The sequence below is a fragment of the Elaeis guineensis genome, chromosome 1 (assembly GCF_000442705.2).
Source record: "Elaeis guineensis isolate ETL-2024a chromosome 1, EG11, whole genome shotgun sequence".
NCBI lineage: Eukaryota > Viridiplantae > Streptophyta > Magnoliopsida > Arecales > Arecaceae > Elaeis > Elaeis guineensis.
This window is the reverse complement of record NC_025993.2, coordinates 119,362,615-119,390,366: the sequence shown is the minus strand read 5'-3', so window position 1 is coordinate 119,390,366 and position 27,752 is coordinate 119,362,615. Positions and strand designations below refer to the sequence as shown.

Genomic DNA, 27,752 nt, shown 5'->3' with positions numbered 1-27,752 from the left:
AAATCATCCATTTCCATTCCAGATGCAAACTCCTTCCAACCAAACATCTTCTGAGCTCGTTGAGCGAAGCTTGATTGGACTGGGGTAGAATCAAAATCAATTGGAATATAGATTTGAATTGGAGAGTCGGAATTGGGTTTCAAATAATAAAGCTTTTTTATTCATTCCAAATCAAATTCAGAATGATATTCTTCCAAATCAAATAGTTAAATGAAAGTCATATATTCTTATTTTTTATTTCAAACGCAACTATCTTCAACCAAATACTTTCTAATTTCGAATTACATTATTCATTCAAGCTTGGTTTATTTAGGTAGGAATCAAGCTACTAATTCCATCTCTTCCCGAGTCAAAGCTTTTCCTCCATCATTTTACACCTATTAGTCTATAACCGCACGAGTCAAATAACGAAATCCACCAGGACCCACCTGCCCTACTGATGCATCCACGTAACTCGCGATCAGCCCCCCACACAGCCTTCAAGATTCCCGCGCCAACTTCACGCGCGAATTACCCAACGAAACCTCCCGCCAAAATTAAAATTATCTTCCCCCCAAAATAAAACTAATCCCTTCAAATTCCCCGCGATCCCTCTCCTCACCATCGAAACGCGTACAAGCTAGGGCCAAAATGCTCCACTAACGGCATCATGCCGTTATCATAACGGCTGTTACAATGCTTTGGCTTGTCAAACAAACAAAAATTAGATACTTTAGGTAATATTTTGTATATATTTTGATAGGAGCTGTTATATATATTAGTAATAGCCATGATTTAATTTTTGCATCAGTAGTAAGACAAATAATACTGCTAAATTCTTATAATATAAAAAATAATATATATTCCTATATAACCAGTGATAGGTAAAAACCACCTCTGCTACGTAATATGTGGTCCATTAAACCATTTTCTATGCCTTTTCTTTTAATTCTCCAAAAATCAATTTAGAGGCCCAAGTGGGCAGATAACGGCCGTCACATCCGCTATCCCCGCATCCGAAGGACTCCGCTATCCGACCCAATCGTCGCTCCAGAATTCTGAGTTCAGAAACCGGAACTTTTAAATTTTAATCCACGGGGTAACAATGACCTCAATTCACCTCCCGGTGGACCCACCCCTTCTCCTTCCCCGGCAATCTTCGTCCCCAAATTTAGAACTCCCCGCCCTCCCCACCCCCGAAATCTCCCTATAAAAATCCCCCCCTCTATTCCCATCCACCTCCAAAGCTCTATCCGATATCCCCTTTCTCTAACTCCCAAACACCCCCATCTCTAGGGTTTCTTCTTCTCTCCAGAATCTCCTTCCCGGCCATGCCGTCGATGCCCGCCGGCGCCGGCGCCGTCGAGGAGCTGGAGGAGCCGCTCCTCGCCCCGACCCCCGACCGCTTCTCGATGTTCCCCATCCGGTACCCCCAGGTGTGGGAGATGTACAAGAAGGCCGTCGCCTCCTTCTGGACCGCCGAGGAGGTCGACCTCTCCGCCGACCTCCCCCACTGGCTCCACACCCTCACCCCCGACGAGCGCCACTTCATCTCCCACGTCCTTGCTTTCTTCGCCGCCTCCGACGGCATCGTCCTCGAGAACCTCGCCGCCCGCTTCATGTCCGACGTCCAGATTGCCGAGGCTCGCGCCTTCTACGGCTTCCAGATAGCCATCGAAAACATCCACTCCGAGATGTATTCTCTTTTGCTGGAATCCTACATCAAAGACCCTGACGAAAAAGACCGCCTTTTTCGTGCTGTCGAGACGGTCCCGGCGGTGGCGAAGAAGGCCCAGTGGGCGCTCCAGTGGATTGAGTCCTCGGACTCCTTCGCGGAGCGCCTCGTGGCCTTCTCTGCTGTTGAGGGGATCTTCTTCTCCGGCTCCTTCTGTTCCATCTTCTGGCTCAAGAAGCGCGGCCTCATGCCGGGGCTGACCTTCTCCAACGAGCTCATCTCCCGCGACGAGGGCCTCCACTGCGACTTCGCCTGCCTCCTCTACTCCCTCCTCAACCACAAGCTCCCTGAGGATCGCATCAAGTCAATCATCGCCGACGCTGTCGACATCGAGAGGGAGTTCGTCTGCGATGCGTTGCCGGTGGCGCTGGTGGGGATGAATGGGGATTTGATGAGCGAATACATCGAGTTCGTGGCGGATCGGCTCTTGGGGGCGTTGGGGTGCGGGAAGTTGTACGGGGCAGCCAATCCGTTCGATTGGATGGAGTTGATATCGCTCCAGGGGAAGACGAACTTTTTCGAGAAGAGGGTCGGGGACTACCAGAAGGCGGCAGTGATGTCAAGCTTGAATGGGAACGGCCATGGAGGGAACCATGTGTTCAAGCTGGATGAGGATTTCTGAATGATTCTTTCTCTGTAACAATTTCTATGTTGCTTTCTTGCAGGTGAGTTTGCTTTGGTTGGAAGATTATTTATGGTTGTAAGATATCTAATATACTATAAATGATCTTTTAGAAAGCTATGGATTGTCTTTTGATTTGTGCTTGTATAGTATGGAATGCTACTGATTCTCATGAGGTGTTTGATGTTTGAAATAATGCCTCTAAGAGATGGAGGGTTTTATTCTAGTTTTGTCATAATGGGTGCATGTTGTTGATGGCTAATCATGGGCTGTCTGAGGGGGAGGGGTCATTATGAAGGATATTCCTGGGTCTATGCTAGAGAAAAGTAAGTGGTTTTTGGAGAATGGTACTGGAACTATAGCATCACTTTGGTTGGTGTGGTTGGTATGTTCTTGGTCTTGTCATGTTAGCCTTTCGTTTGCACACCACATTATCGACTTTTGGTGGGTTAAAATTGAGTATAGCAGTGCCTGGTACGGAATTAAAGTCATCCTTTTCTTCTCCTAGAGCAGTGAACCAACTTTTAGTGCACTTGGCAATGAATATGAATCATGAGCAGATTATATGATTGAAGGTTGATTTGATTGATTGTCTGGTGGCTTTGTTTTGATTTTTTTTTTGTCATGATGCCACAGTTTGTATATGCTGTGGGAGCAAAAACATTCGATTTTACACTTTCTCTTTAATGTCTTTCACAAATTGGCAATGAATTTGCTTACTCTTACGAGTCAGGGGCCGCATGGCATTTTCTCTCAGTAGCTCAGCTGGACAATCTTCATTACAATTACATGCTCTGGAAACTTTCTCTTCAAATTTTATTTTTTCATGTAGGCAATTTGTATTTTCTGGTGTCATGTACTTCTCTTGAGTTCTCGTAAGAAAATTTTGCTGCAGTTTCATGTGGATTATTTTTTCAAATAGTTTTTGTTTCTTTAGTTGTGGATTATTAGGATGCCTCTTGAATAACATAAATCTTGCTGAGGGATATAGCATGAAGATTTTGCCGTCCATATCTGGTACATTTTAATTTTCTTTGTTTTTGTTTCAGATTTATGCTCACCATCAGTCGATCAACAACAACAGCATATTCATAACGCATTGATGTGTATTTGCTTTGAGTTATATGAAATTAGTGTATAGCTGTTTGCATGGAGTTTCATGTTTATTCTCATATTTAATAGCTTCATCATGTCAGTGGAATAAATCCTCTCTATTTGTCTTTTCTTTCTTTCTTTTTTTTTTTTCCCGAGAGAGGGCGTTGGGAATGGGAGTTCCGTCCGTAGTACAATCATGCAGAGTCAAATACATGAGAGTACACTGCCCAAGACTCGGAACCTTTAATTAAGCAGAGGGTTGTGACCATTGCAGCAAGTGTCAGTTCACATCTGTGCCTGTTTGTTAAGAGGGCAAAATATCCCATTATGTAATGTGAGCACAGAGTATATTTTAGTAGGATATTATATTTCTAATTGGCATCTCAAAGAAACCAGCAATTGAGATTGACCACATTTTATGGTGTCTTTTTTGGCTGGGTTCTCACATCTGGACACTGAAGATATGCCACAGATTCTACCAAAAAGAAATGCCACAGAGTGGTAGTCTGTAATGAACTGATGCTAATATAAGAATTTGCATGTTCATTGGTAAAATTAGAGAGCACATTTATTTTTTTCCAGGCAGTGCACTCATCTGTTCAAACTTCAAAGGAATTAATGTGCAATTAATTTATGAGTTAATTTCATCATAAGTTTAGCTTAAGAAATAGGTCTGCAGTTCTGAAGAATTTGAAGGAAAAATCATTCCCTTTTGGTTGATTTGTTGCTTTTATGCAGTTCTTTGCTTAGTGAATATAATATATAACTTCATACGATAAGTAACTTGCTAATCACCATCTGTCTTGCTATAATATAATTACAGAGATTGTGCAATACTTTTCCTTATGAATATAAAACTAATATTTCCTTATATTTTGAGAAGAAGCAAACTCAAATTGCCTGTTTTTAAACTTGCATCATTGTGTTGGGTGATGGTTAAGCATCCATGTATTTGTTCTGTAAAATTTCAACCAGCGTGAGTCCTTTTAACTAGCTGCTGGGAATTTTATTCCATGTGAGAATAAAATCAGCTGAATGTGTGCTTGTCCAAGATAGAAGCTTCAAGCATCTATTGCTTACATGCCCTTCCCACATTATTTGGAATGCAATATACATGACTGTTACTTTAGAATATTGTGCTATTAATGAATCTCTTCTTTCTCTTGTTGCTTGTGCAGAAGCATGCTTATGTCCATTGTGCTATTCTTGAAACTAGTCTGCTGTTTACTGTTGCATAAGATTAAAGTGGATTTTCAAGGAGAATTGTATGTCACTTTAAATGGGACTTGTATATCTGCACCCTCCATCTACAGCTGCAAACAATCCAAATGTTTCATGATGTCCGTAGTGCTATTCTCGATGCTAGTCTGCTGTTTACTGTTGCCTATGATTAAAGTGGATTTACAAGGAGAATTGTATGTTACTCCAAATGGGACTTGTGTATCTGCACTCTCCATCTACAGCTGCAAACAATCCAAGTGTTTTATGAGCAACACTTGATTGGCTTAACAGTAGCTCATTCAGGTTTTGCTCAGAAAGCAAGCTGGGCTCAAACAGTTTTGAGATATTAGCTCATAAATGGATTGTGCGTTAAAATGAGCTGGTTGCTGAAATTTGGGAAGCTTGGTTTGGCTCAATAAAGCCTGGATAAGAGCTTGTACAAGTTGAGCTTGAGCAACACTAGCTATCTCTGCTTGAGCTTGAGCAATCCTGGTATATATTAAGCCTAGCCAAGCAGCCTGATACTTGGCTTTCTTCGGCTCGTTTGCACCTCTATCTCGACTTGCTACTTCTGTCCGTTTCTCCATTATTGTTTGGAAATAATCTCTCCAATCTTTATAATTTTGAAAGTTGCACCAGTTTTACATGTATTCACATGAGCACTAGAATTTGGCATGCGGAATATGAATAGCACACCCAGTATGCTGAAGGATTTTCTGATGTGATACTACCAGCCGTAGATCAGCAGTAACTAGTACAAATTATATCACGGGTCTGTAATATCCTTGGGTTGTTTTAGGATTTCTGTTTTTAATTCTTTTTAAAGAAATATGGTGGCTTGTGCCATCACCAAGGTTGGAACTTTGGGTCCCTCACTTGGGTAGAGAAATGCCAACTGGTTGTCCTTAGAATGCTTATTTCTCCTCTACACATGCTTTGATGCCTTCTTTTAGCTTCCATACAGATGGCATGCTTGGATATCATATCCTATCACCTGGCTATCAGAACAAATACTTGGGATCCATGACATTGTTCTTCGAGGCATGGTCCCAAAGACTAGTCACTAGGACCACACATTAAGGCACACCTAGTCAAAAGAATCCCACTTTTAGATCACTAAATACCTTTTATGACTATTTGGCTCTCTAATTCAACGTTTATATTAAGGTTCCTATAGCTAATGTGAGACTTTACAATATTATACATGATGGGTGTTCAAGTATGAAAGATATTCATTATTATTTCAACTAGTCTTACAAGTCCAAATCACCTGATAAAATATACTAGTGGTTGTGACCTTTTTTATTAGAGAAATATTATATTTTTATGATTAAAATATTTATGGAAGTGAGATGCATGTAACTTTTCTTATTGGAGGGTGGAAGTGAACAAATAACTCATGGACTTTCTCTAATTTGACTTGTTAGAAATAAAGGTTTATTGAGACTCAAATTCTTTGTTTTTGTATAATAAGAATAATAAGGTATTTTTAGTGGTATAAATCAAAATTTTCTTTTGTTTGCCTATTACTGATTTTGAATTTGAGAGCAGTAGAGAACCTCTAATGTCGAGAGTAGCATAATCCATCTCTCTTTCTTATACATACGTACATATGTACATACATACATACATATATATATATATATATATATATATATATATATATATATATATATATATATATATATGTGTTGTATGTATGTATGTATGTATCTATATATACATACATACATACATACACACACACACACATATACACACACACACAAACACACACACACACATATATGTATATATGTATGTATGTATATGTATTGTATATGTATATGTATATGTATGTAATGTATGAGATGGAATACATACTTTATGTTAACTCTTTGAAAATTAAAGATAGATTATCTAAATTTAAATTTTAAATCATTATATGATCTATATTAATAAAAAATTAGGACTGGCAATTCGTGTTCGCAGATCGTAAATGGACAGTGTTGATCCGAAGGTATAACACAGATTAGCTCAATTCAAATATGATCCGTTTAATTAAATGGATCGATATGTGAAAATGAATACGATACGAATATATATGGATTGACACGACGCGATATGTCTGACACAATTAATAATTATTTAGTGGATCAAATGGATTTACAATCCGTTTAACTATTTAATTTATTTACAAAATTTAACTAAAATAATAAAAATTTGATCAAAAAATTAAAATAATATAAAAATAATTTAGTTACTTGCTATACTAATTTATAGTTCTAAAACAAAGTTAAACAAATAAAGAATGATTAGAGACCGAAATTTACATGTTTTATGGTCTCTAACCTAAGCATCAAACAAGTATTAAAGCGAAAAGTTTTAATAGCATAATATTATATTTTCTTATAATTTAATAATCCAAATCTAGTAAATTTAAATAGATTCATATGTCGATCAAGATCCATAAAGTGTATAGGTCAACTGTATATATAGATATCTAGAATTTATTTGTAAGGTATCGATAAGGTAGACATATATTGCAAGTTGTTTCGTGATATAAATAAACATAGACATAAAAAAAAAATAGTGGAACAGATGGATTTATGTCACCTGTGACCTACATATCTATTTAAAAGCTAACGTTTATTCGCTAAATAGTGATTTAAATGAATAGTATCGTAATGTTCCGTTACGATGAATTGTAGTGGCCGTTGTAACGGCTAATTTTTGATTGCCGAACGAGTTGGACTGGATAAATGACGGCCGTTATTCCTGATATGGTCCGTTCATTTGGAGGATATCGGCGAGACGGCGACAACGGTACGCCCACCAAGCTCTAGCGACATCCCCTTTTCCTTTGTGCTGCTGTTATAAGCCACTTCGATTGGCTGTTATCATCCTCGGCCTCCATTCTCTCTCCTCTCTTCTCTGAGCCATGGCGAGCGCTTCCGCTCCTCCGAGGGCCCTTCAGAGCTCGGAAATGCTCTCCAGAGACCAGCTCCTCCACCTCTTCGCTCGCTTCTCCGTCCTCACCTCCCAACCTGGTCCGCTCCCCCCTTCTCCCGTTTGCCCTTCTCTTCATTTGTCTCTTGTGTGCGTTTTCCTTTCTGGTTTCCCGTTTTGATGCGTCTTTGGATCTTCAGATGTCAAGAAACGGATAGCCGATGCCGTAAAGGACAAGCAGGTATTTTTTTTTTAAAAAAAGAAATGGTCAGTTGATTTCTTTATACATTTATGCTAAATGTGAGTTCTTGAGTACTACCTTCTGTCACTTTGAAATCTTTCTTTGGTTTTTTTATTGATAACCCTAACAATTGGCATTTTTCCTAATTTTTCTTTTACTCCCTTGTTTCATTAATTACTCCGACAGACCGTGGATTTCAGTTGCCTATTACCTGCTCGATCAGTGGTTTCAGTAGATAGATAGGTTTTGGGGGATTAATGGTTAAGTTGGAACTATGTTAATGAGGATACATCAACTATCATTCAGCCATTGCCGTGGAATTATGTTCATTACATGTATCAGCAACTGATAGTTAAATTTGTATTTTTGTTCATTTAATATCACCCAGCAGTACATGTATCAATCATACATGTATAAAGAGGATTCCGATAGAGATAATAGAGTAAGCGAGAGTCTAATTTACAGGTTTTTTATACATTAAACACTGACGAACTAAAAAAACTTATTAAATCTAATGCAAATTAAACTTGTCTTAAGTGATTTTCAATCATCTTTGTATTCCTGTTGGAAAACTAACACTTTTCCATAAAACCTTTTTGTGTTTCTTCCCTTGAAACAAAGGTAAATAATGTAGTAAAAAATAAAACCCCATTGAATTACTTTTCTTACAAAGCTTACAGTTACGAATGTTTGATCATATGCTTGCTGTTATGCATGTTGCAATGGATCACATGACATGATTTTAGCTAACCCAAGCTTAAGAATAGGTAGAGGAAGATGAAAGGGAGCAAGAAATTTGCTTAAAAGCGAAGAAGATGCTTGCAGAACAAACAGAATGAGATACTACATGCATGAAGCAAGTTGCAATGAAAAGTCAAATAATAATATGAACAAAGTTAAACATCGATACAATTAATTTTAGTCATTAAGAAATGATCATTGACACTTTCACCTGAAAAAAAAGAAAAAAATCATACATACCATAATGAGGGATGAGAGAGAGAGAGAGAGAGAGATAAATTAATTACTTTTATGATGGAATAAATTACACAGTAGAATATGAAATATTTACTTAAATCTAGTGGTTGTGGAGAAAAGTAAATCTTGAAACCTTCATATTAACTTATTGCAGGAACAAAGAAAGCAGAAATGGAATAATTCTTTTAAATTAATATGGACTGCTTACAAAGAGTTATACAATAATGTTGCATAATAAACATCAATGTGAGATTAAAGCTTGTCCTCTATAAATTAACACCAGATCTATTAATTACATGTAACACGAGAGATAAATTGATCCATATCAGTATTCTTCTTAATTGAAATTCTCAAAGAAGAGAAGAGAAGAGAAGAGAAGACACTGTGTGCACATGGACTAGAATGATAATAGGAAAAGTTTGCAATGTAATTTAGATGACAACTATTTGGAGGGGGGGAGAGAGATATGGGCATCTTCTATTCATTTTCTTTGCCTGGCTATACGCTTGTTATATAAAATATGGATGAGAGATAAAGATGAAAACCAATCACTTCTTCCTTAAAAGCTTATGAAATCATGTAGTAATCCATCGAACCTTTGCTTAAAACTAATATGGTGAATGATAAAAATATAGACTTGAAACCTTTAGAGTCATGATAGAAGTTATTTAAAGTTAACATGGAATCTTTATCAGACTCGCATATTGAACAGGCTATTAAATATTAGAAAAAAAAGAAAGAAATCTAGTCGTACCTTGAAAATTTTCATTGGCATTGAAACCTTGGAAGATAAATCAGCAATATAATTGACAACTTAACACAAACACATATTTTTATTTCTGTATGAATGGATTAAACATCAAATGCATTATGAATTGAGAGCATGTTAAGGATCATTGGAATGGTTTATATATATTACTCTTAAAAAAGGTTCAAAAGAAAGCTTAGAGTGTCCTCTCTCTCTTTTTTTTTTTAATTTTTAAATATAAACTATGAATTCTTAAGTTTCCAAAGTGGAACAAAAGTTATGACTTAGATATTTATTGTTTGCAGGAGGCAGTAGCTGTAACTACAGCCATCCAAGAGGAAATACTTCTTGAAATGGGAATTGGTAGGTTGGTGTTTTAGTAATAAAACCATTATGTTCTTGGATGATCTGCTGTGGGTTAAATTATTTTATGTTGCTTTTTGTTTGTAGTTCCACTCACTTTACACTTAATAAGGCTTGTTATCAATACAAATTTGCTAATTTAGATAATTTCTTTAAGCAGCAGTACTGCATTCAAAATGTGCTCTAATGATATGGTAAGGATAAAATAATGGAGGAGTCCTGTTCATGACATCAATACCTGAATCAACTTTCTTGCCTATGTTTTCCTAAAATACTTGTTTGCTGTCACTTGTAGTTCTAACTTTCATAGTGATACCAATTAGCTAGTTGTTTCATTAGAACACTGAAAATGCTAACATTTTCTGCACTGCAGACAATTCCCCTCATTTTCCTTGCTGTATTTTCTGTACCAAATTAGACAGGTTTCTTGAGAACAACATCGCTAAAATAGGAACTTGACAAAATGTATTAGCTTTTGTCATTAGGGTGAAAGGGTACGGATCAAGAAGGAAAAACATATAGACACTAGAAACTAACCATTTTTTACCAACAGATGGGTTTAGCAGACCACTAAAGTTGATGTACATAAGCATAATTGACAAGCCTTTTTGTGTCATCTTGATGGATATAATTTACTAAATCTTTGTAGCTTAATTTACTATATCCGTTGTGATTACTCTTGCTAAACTTCTTCAAATGTACCTATTTTTAGTCTACAGTTACACCATATAGCCAGTTCAACATCTTTTGTTATGAACATCTTTGTTAATATGACCTCTTTGTTCCTTAGCATCCTCATCAATATAGCTCGAGTAATCTGACAGTGGATAATCTGATAGTCATATGAGATTCTTCTATATACTTATATTTTAATGTATTTGAGAATGCCTTCATTTTTTATTAGATAGAGTTGGTTTTAAACATTTTGTCTTATTGGCATAGTCCTTGAACCTTGACTGTATTCTATACTGCATTGCAATCGAGAGGAATATATTTGCTTCATTCACCATTATTTTTTGATAGACAATAATGCGGTACAACATCGTCATGCAATGGGAGAATAGGAATGAGATCACTCTTTTTCAATAAATCACTGATAAAATATAGATTACATGCATAGAAAAATAGATTAATACCTGCAAGCATGATTAGAGAATACAAGAAGATGGAAGAAGACATCTTTAGGCACCACATAGCGTTTTCACACCCGACAAGCTCTTCAAGAATCACTCCATGGTCTGGTCCTTGGCTCTCTCTCTCTTCCTTCCTTTCTTCTCTTTCTCTCTCTTGTGCGTGTGTGGGCGCGCACGCATGTGTTGGGTAAGCTCTAGGGTTTCAGTGCCAGTTCCTTGGCACCCCTACCCGAGTTGTCGTTCTTTCACTATGCCCTAGATTTCCTGGTCCCAACCCCTTAACTAGAGGGTGGAATGTGCTACCTAGGAAACCTTAGGTGGCTACTAACTCTAGGCACCCAAGAGTTGTCGGCTACGTAGGATGCCCTATGGTTTGCTTGGCAACCCTGGTAGGCCGCCTAGGCCCACATGTTGGACTTGTTTAGTAAGCTCTAGGCATGAGCTAGTCACATAGGTTAGGGTTTGGACTGGTCTAATGAATGAATAAACTAAAATGGGTTAGCCTAACTAATTTAATATTTCTTTGCCAAGAGCTGGATTAAATGCACTCGAATGAATTGAACCTAAGTTTGGTGATGGATTGAGAGAGATTCGAGAAAAGGTCAAAGTGACATACAAAGCATAGGATAGGGAATGTTGAACTATGCCAGATAGGCTGATTCGAAGCGTATCGAACCGATCTGATCAGTTATTGGCACTGTTCATGCTATAAATTTGGTTTGGGGCTTTGCTTCTTCATTTTTTCCTTTCCCTCTTTCATTTGATCACACTCTCACCACCCTTATGTGTCTTGTCCTAACTCATCTTGCTGACCGACGACCATCCCAGGTACACTAACTGCCTCCCTCCTCTCCCCTCCCCTCCCTCTCCCTCTCTCTGTAACCCTCGTTCTGAGGGAACTCGATTGTCTTGAGAGGTGGACCATCATGGCTTTTGATCGAATGCCGGTCCTCCCTCCTCCTTCCTCTTCTCCCTCTCTCTCTCTAAGCCTCTCCTTTGTTTCGAATTGGTCCCTGCCCTCTATCTTTTTCTCTTATTTTTCAATTTTGATTTGAAGTTGGCAAACCCTATGCTAGCTTCAGCTTAAAATCTAAAAAAAAATTAAAGAGGCCAAAAAGCCCCTGGCATGGTACAATCTAGATCCGTACCATTCTATGCTGGTCGTTGGCTGGTATGGGTCCCAGTACTAGTTCTAGAAACCTTGGTATAGGACCTTGAGGTTATTTTGGATTTATAATCTGACATGTCCTATTTCAATGTATATGCATAGCAACAATGAAGCAAGGTTGACTAGTCTCTCAATGGATAAAGATGTATAATTGTGCTCATTCTTGATAAATAGAGTGGATGGAAATGTCTTTCTTCATGCACCATCACTATTCTTGCAATTCAGTCCTTCGACCTTCCTTTATCCTTGATTTATCATTGGAAAAGTATTAGCACTATAAAACATGTAGCCTAGTGATTTCATGGCCTATAGAACATTGGATTATGTGACAGGTATGATAGACAACCAATGGGCATGCAAAACCAATTTTGAATAACACTTTGTTATATTCAAAGTAAATAATAATGATAATGTGGAACCAATTTGATTAAAACATTGTTTTATCCCAGGACTCTATGTTTGATCTCTCTTTGTTCTAATATGAATAAAATGCCATAAGTGGATTCCTTGTTGGAACTTTCCTTATCCCTAAAATTGACAAGGTGCAATGAATCAATATGCTCCCTATCAAGGATAAAATCTAGGGCATCATTTTTGATACAAGGGTTTGGCCTTAAATTTATGGAACCAAAATCATAATGGCTAACTATTTGCATGCTGTACAAACAAGATCAACATCTCCAACTCTGATTGTGGTTTCCAAGCAGTGATCTTGTATCATTGGCCATTTAGTATGAAATAGACTTGTTGCTGCCAAAATCAGACCCGATTAGGACCATTTGAAGGGCATTGCTTGATCCACGGTGGTGAAATACGATTTGCTTTGGAGTCACAGATCTGCACGTCAAAAGAATGAAAAAGCTCATCGGATTGGCTTCGACTGGGCTCTCCGATGCTCAAATCAGATCGGACTCTGGAAGAACATGAATAAAGAGAATATAATAAAGCATTATAATATACAAGTTATCTTGTTCTGGTCGGCTCATTTGGATCTTTTCAGAATTTGATGAGATCGACTTACTTGGCTTTAAAATTGAAATCGACTTACTCGGCTTTCTTGGCTTTCTTAGTCTTCTTGGACTTGCCTTCCTCAGCCTTTTTAGCCTCTTCGGCCTTCTCGAATTTTCTCCTCGATCTTCCTTTTCGACCTTGTCAGCCTTCTCGGATTTTTTTTCGGCCTTCCTTCTTGGCATTGTCAGCCTTTTTGGATTTTCTCCTCGGTCTTTCTTCTCGGTCTTGTCAGTCTTCTCAGATTTTCTCCTCGGTCTTTCTCTTCGACCTTGTTAGCCTTCTCGGATTTTTTTCTCGATCTTCCTTCTCGATCTTGTCAGTCTTCTTGGATTTTCTTCTCAGCCTTCCTTTTCGGCCTTGTCAGCCTTCTCGGATTTTTTCTTTGGCCTTTATTCTCGGTTTTGTTAGCATTTTCGGATTTTTTCAAATTTTCTTCTCAATCTTGTCGGTCTTCTCAGATTTCCTATTTGACCTTCTTAGATTTTCTCCTCGGTCTTCTTTTTCGGCCTTATCAGCCTTTTCGAATTTTCTTCTGGCTTTGTTAGCCTTCTTGGATTTTCGATGATCTGTGGACCATGAAAGCTTTGAGCTGTGGGAGTCTTTCTCCTTCAAAGTCTGTCCCTTTTGGAGTCCTTTGACCCTATTTATATCGGTGTGGAGGAAGGATCCGTTGTAAAAATCAAGGATTGAGACATAATTTTTTCCTTATGAGCAATAAATTTTTTTCTTTATTTTGGATTAAATCTACCATAATAATCCTTATATTTCTGGATTTCTCTTAATAGCAAAGGTGTAACTGTCCAGAATTCAAATCTATAAAATTACTTGCCACGTGTCAACCAATGATAGGGAGGTGATTTATATGCCATATCATATGGCCTCCACTTCCGAGTTCGAAACAATTTCATTGTTTTGAACAAAGAAAGAAGTCGATAAAAAGTCGAAATATCCGAAATACCTAGAATAGATCCAAAATCGAAGTATTTGAAGAATATCCGAAGTAGATCGGAAGTCGAAATATCCAAAGTCAAAATATCTGAAGTAGATCGAAAGTCAAAATATCCGAAGTCGATTATAAGTGGAACCTCGGCAGTAAATCTTGTCAAGTCAATGTCGTCGTTGTTTTTGGCTCGCCATGCGGCCATATAGGGTCCCCGAAGCGTTAGCCTCTTTGTAATCGATTGGCTAGAGTCAGAGCCGGAGCTCATACTTTTCATTAGGTCGAGTCTCATTCGACCAAATTGAATCATCCTGAGTCGGACCTCGTATCTTTCATTAGGTCGGTGTTCAGCCAATCAAGTCGAATCATTCGAGTCGGAGCTCGTATTTGTCATAAGTCGGTTCTTTTCCGACCAAGTCGAATAGCGATTCATAGAGGTTTTTCTCAGTTGGTCGAGATTGACTTCAGTTGTTGTAGCTCGACGTTCGTTGTAGGTTGATGTGGTCCCGAATGGATCTTTTGTTGCTTTATATTGAATGCTATTTTCGTAATAGGAAGATAAAGAGAATGAAACATATATCGAAAGTTGGAGGGTTGAAGGTTCAACCCCCCTACCTGACGCGCCAAATTGTTGCTGCCAAAATCTGACCCGATTAAGACCATCTGGAGGGTGTTGTTTGATCTATGGTGGTGAAATACGATCTGCCTTGGAGTCATAGATCTGCACGTCAAAAGAATGAAAAGGTTCGCCGAATTGGCTCGATCGGGCCCTCCGATGTTTAAGTCAGATCGGACTTTGAAAGAACAAGAATAAAGAGAATATAATAAAGCATTATAGTATACAATGTTATTCTGTTCTGGTCGGCTCATTTGGATCTTTTTAGAATTTGATGAGGTCGACTTACTTGGCTTTCTGTTGAGATCGACTTACTCAGCTTTCTTAGCCTTCTCAGTCTTCTTAGACTTGCCTTTCTCAACCTTTTCAGTCTTCTCGGATTTCCTCTTTGGCCTTCCTTTTCGACCTTGTCAGCCTTCTCGATTTGTCAATCTCTTCGGATTTTCTCCTCGGCCTTCCTTCTCGGCTTTGTCGGCCTTCCTTCTCAGCTTTGTCAGTCTTCTTGAATTTCCTTCTCGATTTTGTCAGTCTCTTTGGATTTCTTCCTCGGCTTTTCTTCTTGGCTTTGTCAGCCTTCTCGGATTTTCTCCTCAGTCTTGTTGGATTTTCTCCTTGGCCTTCTTTCTCGGTCTTCTCAACCTTCTCGGATTTCCTCCTTGGCCTTCTTTCTCGGCCTTGTCCGCCTCTTTGGATTTTCTCTTCGGCCTTGTCAGTCTTCTCGAATTTTCTCCTCGCCTTCCTTCTCGACCTTGTCAGCCTTCTCAGATTTTCTTCTCAGCTTTGTCAGTCTTTTTGGATTTCCGATGATCTGTGGATCATGAAAGCTTGGAGTTGTGGGAGCCTTTTCCCATCAAAGTCTGTCCTTTTTGGAGTCCCTTGGCCCTATTTATATAGGTGTGAAGGAAGTATCCGTTGTAAAAATCAAGGATTGAGACATAACTTTCCCTTTATGAGCAATCAATTCCTTTCTTTATTTTGGATTAAATTTGCCATAATAATCCTTCCGTTTCTGGATTTCTCTTGATAGCAAAGGTGCAACTGTCCAGAATTCAAATCTATAAAATTGCTTGCCACATGTCAACCAATGATAGGGAGGTGATTTATATGCCATATCAAGACCTATTGTGCCAGTGCAAAGTCATTCACTTTAATGATTATTAGAAAATAATCACTCTAATCTGTTAATAATACTGCATATAGAGACAATCATATGAGGGTGATGCCCTACCTCACCCATGGCTGTGAATAATTTCCAAATGTCCAGAATGATCCAATTTTCTCAGTTGAATAAGCATTGTCCACTTGGTCATTTTGCTTAATAGTGAGTTAGTGACACTGGTAGGGTTTTTTCTGGCTTAAGGGCCTACATGTGACACAACTCTTTTACTGGTTGATTGTATGTAGGAGAGATACCCATGAAATATCTCCAAATAATGTATCAAATATACCAAATGGTTTTTAAGGGTATACCCTACTTCCAACATATTTAGTTCTATTAAAAAAACATTAGAGGATAAAGTATAGGATTACATTTAAAATATCTCATAATTTTGCCACAAAGTTGAATGTAATTTCTTATATAGGACCTTGTCTTCCTCCTCTTTCTCTAGTTTCTTTATGATTCAAAAGTCTGTCTGATGTTAATATGTTTTTTCTCTTGATTTTCTTGTTTCTTATGTATAATCAAGCCTCTAAAAGTATGATATTTCCTTATCCAACTCCAAAACTTTAACTAATAGTACATGCAAATGGGAGCCTAGTAAATCAAATGTTCCTGTTTTGGAGTTTGGATGATATGCAAATGGAGACAATAACTCTAAATTATGTGAGCTATGAGGAAGAATATTCTTAGAAATATCATTTGATGTGGATTGGAGGAAATATAATTGGCTTTCTGAAGTTTCACCATCCATTAGGCTAGAGGTAAGAGATTATCTTGACAGTAGTTCAAGAAATAAAGCCGCAATGTTTCCTCAGTTATAAGGTGGTTGAGTATGTCTCATAAAACATAGCATTGTATTATGCTTGTAATTATATGCATGCTGCAGATATCGTTTCTCTCATGTAGAAAAACTATGTACCTTTGGGCTTGTGAATATATCACGCATATGACAAGCTGAATTTAACAATCAATAATGCAAAACACCTGGCGAATTTGAGTTCAAAGCACAGTTATCATCAAGCTTGCATATGGCTTTTAAGATGAACCAATGCTGGTGATTACCTGTTGTATTGGAACCATTTTGAAATCTCATTGCTTATTCTTTGTCTCCTTTGCTAATTGAGCTAACATATTGGCTTGCCTCTTTACAGCACTATCAAGATAATCTCTTGTTCGAGGTTTGTCGTACCGTCTGTACCATCTAATATAGGATATATTGGACTATATCGCTATCATATTAGTATGCCATACCGAACCGACACTGTCGTACCATACAGAACTGCGTACCAACATAGGATGGTACTGATACTGGGTCTGATATCGGTATTGGGTTTAGTACCGAGATGGCGAACTTTGCTCTTATCCATTGCTTAATGGATGGTGCAGCTTTAGCGAACCAATCACACTAATCCTTGCATTATTAGTACTTGTGATGCGATGTTCTTTCTATTCTGATTTTTCCTAACTTACATGATACAAAGTCCTTGTCTCCATTTGCATAACACATACTATTCATATGGATTATTTGACTAATAAGGCTTTTATTCTAATATAGTATTACTGGTAGGTCGAAAGCTATATACCAACATCTTATACTTGTAGGGACAAGAGAAGTATATCCAACTAAAATTATGATTTATACAAGAAAAGATGAAAGTTTAAGACAGAAAATATATTAAATTATTGAATAGCTCTTAATCATGTCAATCAAGGACACTTGATACAAGTGGCGTACTGAGTTTTGGTACCCTACCAATACAATATGCTCATAGCAAACGGTATGGTCTGAGATTACAAACCTTGATGTCAATACTTCAAACTTGTAAGTGATTAAATTTCAATTGATATTTATTGAATCCAACAATATAAGCAATCATATTCGAAATTTCAAATCATAATTGTAAAACTCAAACAGTTATTTTTTTAGGACCAGACATGAGAACAAGATATGCTAGGTGGGCATCACAAATTGTTTTCAAATTATAACCCACAAGCTGAACTTTTTTGTGTAGGAATTTGATAAGGTGTTAGGAACTTAAAAAGTGCTTAACATAGTCAACACATTTATTTTCATATTATTATCTGATATTGAACAACTGGATTCTCTTATCCACAGCTAAAACCAGAACTATAAGCAGATAACATAATTAAAGCTTGATACACAGATTCAGCATGAAAGTAGACAAAGTTACAAGTTAAAACCATGAAAAAAAACCTAGAAGTCCTAATAGTGTCTCACCAGAAAAAAAGGACTTAGGACAACAATAAAAGATAAGCTTTTTCCCCTGTCATTGTTAATTTATTTTTTATGATTTAAATATCTAATAACACTGCAAATTGAGTTCTTGGATTCAGTTTAGATTCACAAAGTTTGGAACAGGAGATGAGGAAAGAGGGGACCGGGGATAGGTGCTTAAGATTTTTTTTTTTTTAATAATTTTAGTGAAGGAATTGCCAAGAAAGGATAGGTTTAGAATCTATAGTTCTCTAAAGGACTTCATCTATAGAAGGGAAGGAAGCATTGCGCTTCTTGGACTAGAGGAGGAAAAGGAGGAGCATAGAAGGCACATGCATAGAGAAGAACAAGGTAGGAAGGCTGGAGAAGGGGTTTGGTTGGACGGAGGGGGCTAGGGGGGTTGAAAAGAAAATAGGGAAGTGGAGAGGAAGAAAAAGAAAAGAAGGAGATTGAAGGACACTAGGTCCATTGGTTTCTGCTAAGGCTTGCCTATTGCCTTTTTTGCTTGTTAAATGTTGCCCTTTTTCATTGTTTCCTCCCTTCCCCTTTGTCTCAATGTTTTCTTGCCCCAATTACTTCCTCTTGTCACATGAATGAAGAAGGGTTAACATATTATTGTATTTGAATGAATAGCTGTTTCTTCACAGATGAGGAAGGACATTGAGACTATTGCTATGATCTCCATACTAAATGAACTGGTTAGAAAATTCCAACCCATTTATGATAAATGTACTCCACCTGTTTCTTTCTTCAAGATTTACTTGTTTACTTGAAGAGAGAATTATATTCGAATGCCCTTTTACAAATATATGACTGACACATGCACTAAGGCAAAGGTAGCCTCGAGGTATATGGGTGGCCCATAGGTGCCTTGGAGGCTGCCTAGGCCTCAACCCATGCATTTAGATGTTCGTTCTGCTTGAAATTTGGGAAAGCATGAGACATGTAGGTGATTGGCTTGCCTAAGTGCCCAGGCAAAAATGCCTAGTTAGCCATTATTGATAAGTCTTCTACTTCACTCTATTTTTTAGCATTTTTTGATACCCTCTAGATCCTACCACTCATACTTCTTTCTTTTGCCCCTATCTCTTAAGCATTTTGCAATACACTTGAGCTCCCATCTCTCTTGCCTTTTTCTTTGCCCCTGCACAAGAGATTGAACCTTGAATGCAGGTGGTCTAACATATTGATTTTCAACCACTGGATTTTGCATCACATTATCTTGTGAACATAAGAAATATTATTGTTTTTCCATTTTTAGCATCTAAGGTTGTATTCTTTGGTGGCTCATATATTTGTGGAAGTTGTCCAGCTTTTCTACCATCTTCCTATCATGGGCTTCATTATTGCTCTTTATTGTGATTAGACCTGTTCACAGAGCAGGCCGGCCAAGATATAACTGAATAACTAATATTAATCAAGCTTGGGCCTGGCTTGGCTCAACCTTTGGGCCTATTCCTAGGCTTGAGCCAAGAATTTACTCAGACTTAGGGTTCGAGCCAGGTCTTGGACTTCTTTAACTACTTTTTCTTTGAACTTGGAAAAAAAAAAAGCTTAAGGCGGAGGGTGAGGAGGCAAGAGTAGAGGAAGGAGGTGGAGGTGGAGGTGGAGGTGAAAATGTGGAAGGAGACTAGGTCCTTCTCCACCTAGTTCCTAGCAGTGCAATCACCAAAGGTGAAACTGTTGTGGAGGGGTTGAAGGCCAGGCCCAAGAAGATAGTTAGGGTGAAGGAATTTATATTGATGATGCTATCCAGCACCTTGACGTGGATGCTTATGTGAACGTGGGATCTGGGGCTCAATAGTCAATGGTCGTTGAATTCATATGGTTCACGGTTGTCCATCTTAACAATGGTGGAAAGGAGAGGTGGTTTGGGTTGATGTGGGAGGAAAGAGGGAGAAATCAGAAAGGGTCCATCTCTGCCCTCCCTCTCAACCCCACCTCCCATCCCTATCCCTTTGCTTCCCCCGGCATCTCCTTATCCGGACCACCTTAACAAAATATAGATGAGGACCATGCACCACCATCACCAACCCACCACTTCCCCACCAAGAAGCTCATAGCTTTCCTTGCCACTCCATCTCTATCTCTTAACCATCCCCTTAAACCAGCCCAAACTCACCAACCACCTCAATCCCAAAAGAGCTCCTCAATCTGCATACCTTCCTCTGAAGGTAATCCAAGCCCCTCCTCTGTTGCTCTCGAATCCTTCTTCTATGCTATCTATAGCTGTAGCTAACCAGATAACACTCTCTTGTACATATTCTTTGTAGTTGGGAAAGGAATTGAATAGAGAAGTCTCTGTTGTGACTACTCTGATGGTCGGTGGATGTTAGACACTCACGGTCCTCGCTATGATGGCACGAGCTGCAGCTCCATCAAAGATGGGCAAAATTGACCAGAGATGGGCAGCTGTGATGGCTTTGATGGGAGAAGAAGAAGAGGAGGAGGAGGAGGAGAGAGGTGGCCATTAGTGGTGATTGGACAAGAAAAAGAGGACGATCGAAGAGGAGGGGAGAATGGAACTCTTCTTAATCCAGGACTTAAAAGAGGTGGCGGACCGGCCTAGGGTTGATATATTATTTGTAATTTAGGCTGGCCAAGCTTCAATACTTAAACCTGAGTCCAACCTGTTTGAATTGGCTCATTTTTCAAGCCTGGCCCTGCCTGTTGGGCTCAAAATCCAGGCCTTGGCCTGCCCGAAAGGCTTTGCACTTGAGCAGGCTGGTTAGGCTGCATGGCCCATGAAGAGGTCCAATTGTGATAAATGGACTGTTATCCAAGTAGTACACAATCAGACCGTTCATGAGCATCAGGATATATTGGAGATCGATTGTTAATATATTCAGGCCTACATTGATTTACAATCATTGCTTGGCCATGCTGCAAAAATGCCAGTGCATATGGATGAGGTTTCGACATGTCCTCGCAAATTTATTCCTTCACATCTTAATATTTAGCATCTATTGGCACATTTGTAGTCCAAGATTAGTTTAGTTGATGGGTCAATTTTGGGATGGGGGGAGGATTCTATGAGATGTGACTGATAGATATGGTTATATTTACCTTTAATGTCTGTGGATATGCCAGGGTTTTACATGCATAAAAAGAACTTGTGGCTTATTGACATTGTAAATGTAATGATTTTTCTTGCTTCCCTAATCAGTAGCTTCATGGAATAACGCACACTTTCTAGCACTTGGTACTTATTCATTATTGCTATAGTAGTTGAATGGTCTATATCATCTCTTTATGTTTGGCTGTAGTACTTATGTAACACACGAGAAGAAAGCACGAACTTTTTATCCTTTATTGTTAGGTCTATCTTTTTACTTTAAGTGGCTATATTCCCCTTCCCACTCTTTCCTTCCCCTCCACTAATGTTGTTGCCTTGTTGGTAATGTCTTATTTGACACAAGGTTGAAATCTTTACCATTTTAGCCTGCCGCAGATCCAAGATATGGGATTGCTTGCTTGGGAAAGGTAAACACAGTTTATGAGAATGACATGGAATTGATGATCCAGTTTTACCGGTTTGTTGCGAAGTAAGTGTGTCTTCCTAACCTGGCCCTTGGACTTGCAATTAATACCATTTCCTCTTATTATATATTTTATTATTCCACATGTTGTGTTATTAAAGCAATTTATTTTTTTTTCACTAGTCATTTTTCTTGCTGAAGTTGTTAATATAACTAGGGAAAAATGCAAAAGGAAAAATAAAAAAAATGAGTAAACTTCTATTAAATATTATGATAGAAATTCTTTTACCTTGTGGTACTGAAAAATGGTTATTCCTTGCCTGCTATTTTTCTTATCCTCACAATTAATGTTAGGAGTCTCGAATTTTGTACAATCTACAAGGATGAATTTTGCCAGTGGAAAGTCAAAGGATATGGATATGAAAATAAATTTTTTTTCTAATATTAGAGAATCATTAATATAGGATAAATTTTACATGAGCAACTATTAACATAATTTTATTCCACGCATGGAAAATTTAATGAAAAAATAAATAAATATTCAGTATTTTCATCTATTAATTGCTCGAAGAATAACCAGAAACATTTAATCTTATTCCATACATTTAATGTTGTCTCTTTAAACTCTGATTTGTGTTTTCTTATGTATGCAAATGGCCAGCCCATTCTACATTGGAGCAAGTAACCTAAATCTCGATGTGGTTTGTGAATTCCAGATCAGGTTTGATGGTGACCGGCAGCCACTCTCTATTGAATAAAAAAGAATTTAATTGGTTTTGAGAAACAAAATATGAAATTTTATATCCAATGAGATATCTAACTATGTAGTCAAGATTTGTGTGATTTGGGAGATATTATTAGCCTATTTCAAATTTTGTTTCATCGAGAATAACTTATTAGGGTTGTATGCAAGAACTTGTTAAAAGGTTCTAAAAGGAACCTTATGGTCTAAATGGATTATGCTTTTTTGTTATGTTCAAAGTTATTATAGTTGGGAACTTTTTTTGTATAATAAAGTTTGAATGCTTAAGAATGCTATATCATCTTGAGATATTTTGAGAAGTTGTCACCTTATAGGTAATCAAGTTTTGTAAGTAATGCATTGTCTCTAAAACTGAAAGTTAGCATGTAGATATATAAAATGACAATTTAAGATTAACTTTTCAGCAATCATAATTATTTCTTAATTATATTGAATAGTAGGATCTACCATTCTATGCCAAAACTTGAACTTACTCTTCATCATCTTGCTTTTTTGACTTGGTATTAATTATTATTCGATTCCTTTTTGTTGTATGGGAACTCTATGAATCTTGGGAGTATGAAAGTCCAAGAGATATATTAGCATACCAAAACCAAAAGATGGGATTCATCATGGCAGGAGCAAAACTATGGAACTCCTCACAAAAATGCGAACTAATGAATGTCCTGTGCATATATTTCCAAAAGAGATACCAAGATTACTTCTGTTCAAATCCAAATCGGTTGGCAATTGGAAGTGTCACATGCAAGATGGTTAAGAAGAAGGGTAAAAATTATAATCTATCAGTATATGGGAAAAATCATATTTGCTAAAGTGGTAATCGAATCTGAAAGCAAGTTGTGAGATAAGTACTTCAGGAAATAAGATCTTTAGGAAATGCATGGGTTACTTATCTTATAAGAGATCAGATCCCATGGAAATTTGTATATGATGGACAAGATACTGCGAGCTAACTCATGTTTCTTAATGGTTATGTTTTCTCTGAACCAAGCAAAGTCAAAACATATTATTTTTTTTAAAGAAACACCTTGATATGCCATTTTAATTAGACCTAAGCAAATCTCTGGCTGTCCACCCAGCCTGACCTGCTTGCCCAATTTTAGACGGTCCTTGGCAGGGTTTTTGGCCTGTCTGGTCAGGTTGGGCCTGAAAGTTAGTAAGTCCAGATGGGCCCACCCCTCATACAGCGGAAAAATCTTTTCCCACACCTTCAACTCGGTTACCATTTCTCTGCCCTTCGGTCATTTGATTAATGATATTCAGTTGCAGGAGCAGATTTGGGTATGTGTGGGGGCATGGGGAAGCAAATCTCTCTCTCTCTCTGTCTCAAAAATCTAGAATATAAAATGACTTTTAGTGGATGTGGGAACGAGTCTCCGGGGCTAGTTTTGTGATAGATTCTCAAGCAGGTACAGCACACTAAATAGATGTGTCCTGCTACTAAGCTCAGACTTTAGCATCTTCTTCCAATCTTCCCATTATTCTGGACCATAAGTATTATATGCCATCTCTACTCACATCAGATGGAGTTGGTATTCTTAGTTTTTTAGATTCGGACTTGTCCATCTTTAAGCCTCATGGTTATTGATCATACATGCCAAGTTACTAATTGAATGAATTGATATCAGCAGTTCCCATCCATTTACATATCAATTGCTTGTTGATTGCATTTTTTTTTTCAGTTATTTTCCGATGAGGACTTATTCCTGTCTGCTATCAACAATGAAATCCATACATTAATGTGGGGAAAGGGAAATATTAAATATATATTAAGTCTTAAATTCATCTTCCTCTTCTTAGGAACCCTGGGGAAGACTCATAAGCATGCTATGCCTTTTCTCAGAGTTCCTAGCCTGAAATTTTAACAATAAAATTCATCTTACAGCTTCTAATGTTCATTAAAATCTGATAATTAGCATTTATGTCTTCTCAACTTTCTCTAAGTTTCAAAACCAAGAAGACTCCCTCATGCTCGTAGCAATGCAACTGCAGCTACCCTACCTGTCACAATCCAGTAAATTTTTGGTTCAATTGCTTCAAAAAACTAGTGTTTGAGACCTATCTGTCATGGAAAGAAACCTAGTTGGTTTTCTGTCAAGCGGCAAAGCTTAACAGCTATCACGCAAAATGTTATTATTATAACTTTTTCTTTATTCCTTGTTATGATTGTAAGATAACTGACTATACAAATACAATATTATAACAAAAGGATGAATGCTTCTTATTTAATTTACAGATATTACATGTAGCTTCCAAATGTTGGATAACAAAATTTAATATGGAACCTTACTTGAAACAACTGTAAAAGAAGTAAGAAAGCCAGAGAGGGAAAAGAAACAAGAAATAACTGTTTGGTTATGGATATGTAGGTAAGGTTGTTCTCTGGCTACTGGCAACACTGTAGATATACTAAAATACCACATTAGCCATCTAACAAATCCATCATCAGTCATTCTAATTATAAATCACATTTAGCTTTAGTATTATTTTTTTCAAAATCTTTTCCACAACTTCATTCATGCTGTCCGATAAAAAAGGTGGCCAGTGAATAAGGCTCCCGCCATTGTAGGATCTGGGGTGGGTTGGCGGTATTATGCTTACCCCACATGTTGAGAGTTTGTTTTCATATTTCAAACTCTTGATCTCCTAGTCACTATAAAGCAGTCTTGCCATTGCACTAAGGCTCACCCTCCCATGCTGTCCTATGTGTTCCTTATTTCTGACGTTTCGACATAATCCAAATACCTCTCTTATTGAGACCTCAGATCTCTTCTGCACGTACTTATAGGAGCTGCATCAACTTTCGTTGCTTTATTCTCAATTTGTGCTATTCTGCTTTCTTGTGTTACCTTTTGCCCCAGCCTTGACATAATGTATTTATATTGTAAATATGAGAGCAATATGTGTTCCTGTTCCCTTTTCTGGTTGTAGAATAAGTAGAGGTATTACTGGTTGAGCTGGTGCGGGTTTGCCAATAGCCTGCTTCAGCCCAAAAAAGATCTTGGGCTTTTGGCTGGCCCTAGACCCAAAAGCTTTTTCCAAACTTTGGCTGGACCCAACCGAAGGCCGAACCCAAGCTCAGCCCATAGCCCAATATGGGCCTGACCAACCAGGTCCGAGGGGGCTGAACAGCTTAGCTTAGCCCAACTGATGGGCCCAAAATTCTCCTCCATCTCTGCTGCCTTGAAGCCTGCTTGAGTGTGGTAAACAAATCTTGAGCGGATATCTGGAATGAGAGGAGGTAGGAGATGAGCACAATGTGGATCTCTAATGATGTCAAGTTGGTGTTTAATTATCAAAGCCTGCTTGTTTGATTTCTCTACTGGTCCTTGCTACTATCTACTACAAGAATGCTAATTAAATTTCACTTAAGAACCAAGCGCACTCATATTATTCCTGAGATTGGAAGTTGGTGTCAATTGGAATATCTAAATGAAAACAGGAACAACCTTGGTGCCCTTAAGCTTCTCCGAAGCAATTGCCACAAGGGTTTTTCTGCACTAGAGTGTTCTTGTAACCAGAATACTGACCTTATCCCATCTATTTGTTGTTGCATATTTGGTTCCATTTTGATTCCATGATCAATTCATTATATTTAGACTTCACATTTTTCCTGTGCAAGCATGTGATAACAGACTGAAAGCATACCATCATGGATTCTGATGTTACCAATAATTACAGGGAAGAGATGGCTATTGATGAGGCTGAGCTTGAGCCAAGTGAGTTTGCAGAAAAAATGCTCACTCAGCAAAAACTGCAAGAGCAGGTAGATTATTTATAAGTTCTGTCATCTAAGATCTGTAATTAAGTAATGAGTCCAGTTGAAAATGAATACATTGCAGCAATTGGAGATGTTAAAGCAGATCCAGAAGTATAATCCAGATGAGCAATTTGCAATCCTCGAAAATGTATGTTCCCCTCTATCTCTCTCTGTGTGCGCACATGCGCGCGTGCATGTGCAAGCACGCAATGTGAGGTTTGAGTGGACCTATGCCCAGAGTTTTACATTGCTGCATTTGAAATTTAAAGACGGAAGGGTCCATTTCTGAATGCGTGTGTGCGCACGTGCATGCGCAAGCACAAGCACAAGCACGCAATGTGAGGTTTGAGTGGACCTATGCTCAGATTTTTACATTGCTGCATTTGAAATTTAAAGATGGAAGGGTCCATTTCTGAACGTTTGTAGGCCATCTCTTCTGTTTGCTTGGTCCATTTTCTCACTTGTCGCTTGTGTTATGGTACCTCAGACAAGTTTGGTTTTAGTGATGGATTCCTTCAATTCTGTCCTGATGCAGTTGCACAAACAGCTGGAGAGTGCTAATTTTGATAGTAGTGCTGCAGTTCTTACACCAGATCAAATTCAAGAGGTGGTTAGGAGAATTACCACATGCTCTGTCAAGGCATCTGGGTAGTGCTTCGAGTTTGTTTTGTCTGTAGCCTTTTGTAACTGTTAGTGTGAAGAATCAACTGTTTGGTGATTTGAATGCATTTGTTTTTTTATCTCCATAGCTGTAATCTTTTACCACTTTGTATACACTGTCTTTTAGCTGAGCCATGGACTAAAGCTTATCCCTATATTCTTGATTCTTGTCCAGATTCAATTGTTTGGTTATTTAAGTTTTGACTGCAGGCTTTGATTGGATGGTTGTGGGCTATGATTATTTAGCTGCTTCATTCTGATAATTGTTTCATTGTTTTGAATGTTAATTAAGTTGCTTATACTGAGAAACATTGGCCAGTGCATCTGACTGCATTAGCGATGCTTAATGGCTTAATTTGTTTAGGATACAACAATGTTCATGGAGGTTATAGATGATTAAAAAAATTGAGGATAGTTCTCCAATTTGGCTTTCAAGAAATGAAAAATAATTACAGGATCTAGCAAGGTCATTGTTACGGTCATGGGTCTTATATGACTCGCCATCAGAGAATTTTGTTGGGAGATTTGGCTGGCTAATGCATATGTTTTGTGCCATAGGACACTGCTATAGACACACAAGACCCACCCACTCACCCTAAAAACATGGGCCCTGCATGGGAGGATGGTGATGCAACAAATCTCTGAATTTTTTCACAAATTTGCTAATCTCTCTGATTAGATCTTGAGGAAAAAAAATCAGGAAATTTTTATACTATCTACCAAATATTATTTTTCATTGTAGACAGAATCAGGTTTTTTAATTATCATATCATATTATTATAAATTATGGTGATGCCACCATGATAATATTTATTGGCCTTCTGAATTTGGCATATGGTAGAAATTATGTTATAAATTTGATTCAATAATTTAACATATAAATTGATGCACACCAAAAACCCTTAAAATCTCTC

The 27,752-nt window shown here is 37.9% G+C and overlaps 2 protein-coding genes across 6 annotated transcripts; both read left to right on the top strand.

Annotated features, from left to right (window-relative positions):
- Positions 1–1,187: 1,187 nt before the first annotated feature.
- Positions 1,188–5,563, top strand: LOC105032431 (ribonucleoside-diphosphate reductase small chain). 3 transcript variants are annotated; one of them, XM_010906880.4, is made up of 2 exons: positions 1,188–2,379; positions 4,610–5,563. In XM_010906880.4, the coding sequence occupies exon 1, from the start codon at positions 1,311–1,313 to the stop codon at positions 2,334–2,336; it is 1,026 nt and encodes a 341-aa protein (XP_010905182.1). In that variant the 5' UTR covers positions 1,188–1,310; the 3' UTR covers positions 2,337–2,379; positions 4,610–5,563. The 3 variants fall into 3 exon arrangements, with proteins under 3 accessions (XP_010905182.1, XP_029116851.1, XP_010905184.1); XM_029261018.2 differs by lacking the exon at positions 4,610–5,563 and adding an exon at positions 3,588–3,942; XM_010906882.4 differs by lacking the exon at positions 4,610–5,563 and adding an exon at positions 3,386–3,538.
- A 1,870-nt stretch (positions 5,564–7,433) lies between these two features.
- On the top strand, positions 7,434–26,993 carry LOC105032430 (uncharacterized). Of its 3 annotated transcripts, none has more exons than XM_073261225.1 (7): positions 7,434–7,681; positions 7,781–7,821; positions 9,853–9,910; positions 21,628–21,721; positions 26,100–26,184; positions 26,240–26,326; positions 26,714–26,993. In XM_073261225.1, the coding sequence occupies exons 1-7, from the start codon at positions 7,573–7,575 to the stop codon at positions 26,828–26,830; spliced, it is 591 nt and encodes a 196-aa protein (XP_073117326.1). In that variant the 5' UTR covers positions 7,434–7,572; the 3' UTR covers positions 26,831–26,993. The 3 variants fall into 3 exon arrangements, with proteins under 3 accessions (XP_073117326.1, XP_010905180.1, XP_010905181.1); XM_010906878.4 differs by having other exon boundaries at positions 7,439–7,681; positions 26,261–26,326; XM_010906879.4 differs by lacking the exon at positions 26,240–26,326 and having other exon boundaries at positions 7,439–7,681.
- Positions 26,994–27,752: the final 759 nt, after the last annotated feature.